Below are 6,000 nucleotides of genomic sequence, written 5' to 3'. Positions count from 1 at the left end.
CCCTTCTGTATATATGTATGGCCTTAGAGTTTGCAATGTGTGTGTGTGTGTGTGTGTGTGTGTGAGTGGTTTATGTACTGCTAGAACAGACCTAGTGTACAGGGGCAGGGCTACCACACAAGTCTGGGGTCAGAATGCCGGTAAAACGATCCTCGTGGTCTGAGCACATCCTCTGTGCTGGGGTCCCTCTCCCTTTCACACACACACACACCGCACACACACATTCCTCTGCAGTCACTGTGCAAGGGGCAGGCTCAGAGTGTGCTGGAAGCCCGGAGCTGTTCTCCGGCGACTCACTCGCTCTTGAGGTCACTCTGGGAGTCAGGAGGAGAGAGAGAGAGAGAGAGAGAGAGAGAGAAGAACCGGGGCAGGCCCGACGCCCAGAAGCCCACACGCCGCCTTCCAGCACGGAGATTCCTCAGCCTGCGCTAATCTCCACCCGCCACCAGCCGCTCGGACCCGCGCCGCGCAACAAGTGTCGCCCTGCTGCCACCAGGGATAACGACCCTTCAGAGCGGACCGGCGAGACACCGACCGGACGACGAGGTCAACAATGCTCTCCAGACGCAGCTTCAACGGAACGTCCAGCGTAGACGTGGACAACTCACATTCTGCAGAAACTGTTTACTTCAAAGCGTTCTGATTACAGCGAGGGGGACACAGCTCGTTTTATTAGGTTTTTTTGGGGGAGAAACTGGACTCTTTCATTTCGTGACCTCTTCCCTCAGCTGTTGGTGGAAATGCTGTGGCGCAGGCTGGTCTGCCCTCTTCTGCCGCTGGCCGCCCTCCTGGTGGCGGCGAGCAACGGCGAGGGGGCCGGCGGGGAAAAGGACGACGGCGCCGGCCGCCGCTACCACCGGGTGCAGCACGGCCAGTGCACCTACACCTTCATCCTGCCGGAGGCTGACGGCGCCGCCCCGGGCGCCTCCTGCCGCGAGCCCGCCAAAGTGGGCGGCCAGTACAACGCCAACGCCCTGCAGAGGGACGCGCCGCCCGAGCCGGACTTCTCCACGCAGAAGATCCAGTACCTGGAGCACGTGATGGAGAACTACACCCAGTGGCTGCAGAAGGTACGCCAGTTCCACGCCCCGTCAGTCCATCAAACGGCCGGTTACTTCCAGGCGGGATTCCTGAACCCTGCCAGAGCTGAAAAAAGGAACGAGTGTCTGGACAGAGGCCTTCATGCCAAGATATTTCAATATCAACTAGTTCAAGTGTAATAAACACGCTGTAACACTTATCAAAGTGGCGTTTGGTTTGGGTTCGTTGACAATATACCAAAATTCAGTTTGATCTGTAGACAACGTCCCGTTTTTTTTTTTTGTTAGATTCTGTAGTTTGGTTATAAGCGGTCGTTTGCCCTTCGTCCAGACTTCAGCAGTGTGCTGTCTCTTTAATGACAGGAAGTGGGGTACTTCTGAGGGCGCAGCAGGGAACAGCTCTGTCCCAGAAAGAGAGAGAGAGAGAGAGAGAGAGATAGACAGCAGGAGAACTCGTAGCCCGCACAGACGTTTATTGTGCCGCAGCAAAAGTATTCTAGAAATGTGAATACGGCGGCGCTGGCTTCGTTTAGCAGATAATACTGTAAACTGCGAGTCGGTGATAACGGGGTGACAGAGCCATTTAAAAGTTGTGGAGCCATCTCCACAAACGTGTGCATTATTAAATTCGCCATCCCTTCTTTTCTCATTTTTTTTTTTTAGCCATGACCGAGCGGCAAACGAATGGCTCTCTAGTGAATTAATGAATTTAAAAAAGAATACAAAATTTTATCACGGCTTTTGGCAGCCGAGCAGGTTTTTTTTTAGACCAGTTGGCTCCAAGAAAAGAGCGATAAGCTGCAAAATGAAAGCATGCGTCGAGGCAACGTGGGACTTCTAAGCCCCGTCTTATTTACTTTCATTTCTCTGCTCATTGCTCAGGGCGTGTCTGGTAGTTCCTCACCAGGTTCTCGCTTTTCTGGCCCACGTCGCGTGAGGCATTACTCTTTGTTTCGGCCAATTAATTGACCCTAAAACTGCCAGTTTGTCGTCAGTGTTCCTGCTTAACGGGGTAGTTTAGTGCCAACTGTAGTAGTTCACTTGAGGTACCCGTATTTGCGCTTGTTATGTGTGTGTGCACGTAACGTTCTGAAGCACAGAGAGGACGGTTACTCCCCTAAAATGGTGTGCCGAGTAGCGAATTCGGCCGTTGTTGGATAAAGATTGATGTGGAACCCTAAGTGCCAGGCTTTCGGGTTACATATCTTATCTCATGTGTTTCTCACACATTCCCAGCGAACAGGTCTGAATTGATAAAACATGCATTAATATCAAGCAAAATCCACACAGCGCACGCGGGGCCAGGTCTTAAGTCCGGCTAAAAGCTCAGTATCAGCACAGGACTGGTAGCCTCCGTAGAGACAGCGTGCTTTTTACTGAAGTGTTTACCAAAGACGCCCAGCCGGTGAAATGGTCCATCTTTCGCAGGGAGTATTTGTATGGGCGAAGGAGGCGAAGGTTCGAGCCCCGCTGCTCTTCAGTCGGCTTCATCCATCTGCCGGTGGCGGATGGAGGAAAAAAAAAAAAAACACAGACAGTGTTTGCCGGCTGAGCCCTGGTGAAGTTTTAAGACTGACTGCTCCGCAAACACTGAGAGCGGGATCGTGACGCTATGTGTTGGTGATGTTAACGCCGAAATGCCTTGCCTCTGAGCAACGTGGGTGCCTTTCTGTTTTTTTCATCTGATTTTTTTTTTCTCGTTTTTGGATTAATTTCTCACTTTGGATAAAAAAAACAAGAGGGCAAGATAGAAATCCGTCTGAATAGGAGCGCATTTCAAGTTGCTACAGCTAATGTTTTGGCTCAAAGCCCACATTTTCAATAAAAAATGTAAACACTTGATTTTTTTTTCATCTGGACTAGCCTATTTTAATATTAATTTTAATATTAAGACTTAAAGTATTTCTTGTCATTGATATCATATATGTTATATATTTACAATCTATCAGTATTAGGTTGCAAGTATAAGATGTCCCTCCTCCCTTTTTTCAGTACTTATTTAACCAGTTGTTGCGAAATGATCTACCAACGATCTAATTTTTGGTCTATTCCACAAATGCAACACATGCAAACTAGTTTTTTCTCTGGGAAAAGACGAGATTTATCTTCTGGGTAAAAATGCACCCAGATTTGATAGTTTTACCCAGGAGATGAGGAACTACAGAGCACTAATAATGGGAAGATGTACATCGTGAATAGTGAAAATAGTGAAACATAGAGTGGCTATACCATTTAATGGAAAACAAATACAGAAAGAAACACTTGGAGCAAATGACACGGCGCTAATTCCCTGCAATTACGCCGCAAACATAAGGATGCAGTTAACATATTTCATTGGACAGAAGTCAAAGAGTCCCGGCCGGTCTATCTGTCTTGATCAGCGGAGTCCTGACCGCTGGTGGAGGGTAGAGCTCCGGGATGATGAATGCTGCCGCGCTGTGGGCTGATGAAAGCGCCTGACACAGATATCACTCTCTCTCCCCATTTCCTCCGGCCCGCTCCGGGCTGGGCCGGCATGATCCGCTCAGGGTTTCGTCCAATTCTGCTCCATTTGAGCAGATAACATTCTTGCCCAGTCAAAGGTGGCTTCTGTTTGTCGAAGGATTACCCGAGAGTTGCAGACCGGACAGCGGAGAGGGGATTTAGTCTGGCGGGGGTGCGATCTTCTGTCATTTGTTTCAGGAAACCAGCCACTTAGGCAACCCCCATTACCCCTCAGGTCCTGCTTCACTCATTTACTGCTTCATTACCAAATATGCCGTGAAGGAATGGTTGAGTAAAATAAAAGCCCTTATTAATTTTGCAAGAAAATACCGTTATTATTTTAAATTCGACAAAAGCATACTTCAGGCCAGTTTTCTTTTTTTTTTTTTTTAATAATGTCGACGAACTCAGTTGCTGCTGTGTTTTTTTAGTGCTCCGTTCCCTTAAGGGAGGTGAGATTGGACGGGGGGTTGAAAGCAATTTTTTGGGACAGAGAGCAGCCTACTGTCATGTGTCCATGTGGGAGTCCACTAAGAGTGGAAGTGATTGATCTGCAGACTGTATCTGGAGAAAACCTCTCAGGGCCCTGTTTTTTTTTTTTTTTTTAAAGGCAGTCCTGCCAAGCCAAACCGCTCATTTAGAAAGGCCACTTTGACGGCCTGCCTAGGAAAAACCCTCATCACTGAGATTTGGTGCGGTCAACTCACGGTAGTTAATACGAATGCCCGTGCCCAGCTCCCTGTTCTTCATCAGAGTAAACACGGTTAAACTGAATAAAAGGGGGGGCATATTTAGCCAAATTCTTCAGGGCCCTCAGAAAAGTGCTAGCCTGGCTTAAGCGCCTTGAGAAAGGCCCAGGCAGTTTTGGAGTGACTTTCTTTGTGTGTGTAAGTTTGCTTTGCCCCTAGAATGAATCTGAATAATGAAAACAATGCACTTCTGGACGGATGAATGACAGACACACAGACAAAAAAAAAAGTCCTCCCTTCCTGTTCTGTCTTTTTTTTTTCTGAAATAGTTCAACATTCATCACCGTTTCAACTTACTCGGGCCTGTGCCTTTTACCCGGTGCCAGAAAGAGGTGCAAAGAAAACAGAGCCGGTTGGCTTTGCCCATCAGGGGAATAGCTCAGAACATATATTACGGGTTTGAAAGCCGAAGCCGGCATAATGCGCCTTTCTGGGACTCAGGAAAGGAGGGGAGAGTTTGTCATAGTCAATATGGCCACTCAATTTTTGTTCCATTTTTTTCTTCCCTCCACAAATTCATATTTCAGCGGGTGGTTAAGGCTGGAAAAGAAGGCTTAAGCGCTACGATGCTAGCACCCCGGCCATCATTATTAGCCGCCTGAGCAGCGCCGTGGGTTCATGCAATCAAATTTCCTGCAGGCATTCAGTTAATCGCCATCCTGCGTACGCTTATGTTCAGGATTTATTTCAATTGTATTGCAATTATATTTTTCTATTTTGTTAGGTGCTTCGGCTGTTCCGATTTGCCCTGGCCCACAAACTTCTGCTCATGGCTAAAAGTTGCTACAATGCGTGTGGAATAAATTGAGAATTTCCTGCAATATGTTTAACTTTGCTCATACCCTGGGGTGGGTTTTTTCTTCTTTAAACAGCTGCCATTTCTCTTCCTGGGGTTGCAGCAGACATTTATGTGCTATGTCATTAGTTGAAAGACATTCTGGTGCAGCTAATATCTCATAATATACGAAACTCGGATTGCATCTGATTGAATGTCATTGTGGCTTAATTATCTAGTTATGCTATCGCAAAAAGGGAAGCATGTGCTGCCTACCTGACTGATGTCACTAAGCAACAAAAACTACTGGATCATTAAGAAACATACGTCAAGTTTCTTGTATTGCAACAGCCACTAAATTCAAGTGAAAGGGATTGTTTTTGTCATTGTGATAAACAGCACAGCACACCGTGACACAACGAAATGTGTCCTCTCTATTTAACCCTCACCCTTAGTGAGCAGTGGGCAGGCAGTGTGTGGGGACGGTACCTTGCTCAAGGTGACTCAGTAGCACCTTGGCGGTTTGGTACTTGAACCCGCAAACCCTCGGTTACAAGTCTGCTTCGTTACCCGCTGGGCCGCCACTTACACATTATATTATGAATTATGTATTATATATGCACCATCAATAATATTCTACCCAAATAACATAAAATGTTATCACTCAACATGGAGCACCTGAAATCATCTGTGTTCTTAATTTTGAATGCATTTCATCCTAAAATGTCGTTTTAATCCTTTGTGCTGTTATACATTGACCCGTCGTGAATATGACTGGAAACAAAAGTGCCAGGTATTCTTGCTTAGGTAGCGCTTTGGCCATGAACCCTCATATATCATACACCGCTGGACGTTGCTGCAGTCTCAGCATCAAACATGGGTCTTAATGGCTTCCGGATATGGTCTTTCTCAGCTCCTTAGCTTTTTAATGGGTTTTAAAGGCGCAGCCTGT

General features: G+C 47.0%; 1 protein-coding gene across 1 annotated transcript in view; it reads left to right on the top strand.

The window, feature by feature from the left end:
• Nucleotides 1–210: 210 nt before the first annotated feature.
• The window catches only part of angpt1 (angiopoietin 1), a 47,916-nt gene continuing 42,126 nt past the window's right edge, over nucleotides 211–6,000 (top strand). Inside the window, exon 1 of the mRNA XM_028964468.1 lies at nucleotides 211–1,070. Within this exon, the coding sequence (XP_028820301.1) occupies nucleotides 741–1,070 (330 nt within the window). The 5' untranslated portion in view covers nucleotides 211–740. The remainder of the gene's footprint in view (nucleotides 1,071–6,000) is intronic.

The sequence above is a fragment of the Denticeps clupeoides genome, chromosome 20 (genome assembly GCF_900700375.1).
Source record: "Denticeps clupeoides chromosome 20, fDenClu1.1, whole genome shotgun sequence".
In the NCBI taxonomy this organism is placed as follows: domain Eukaryota; kingdom Metazoa; phylum Chordata; class Actinopteri; order Clupeiformes; family Denticipitidae; genus Denticeps; species Denticeps clupeoides.
This window is presented reverse-complemented; position numbering and strand designations above follow the sequence as displayed.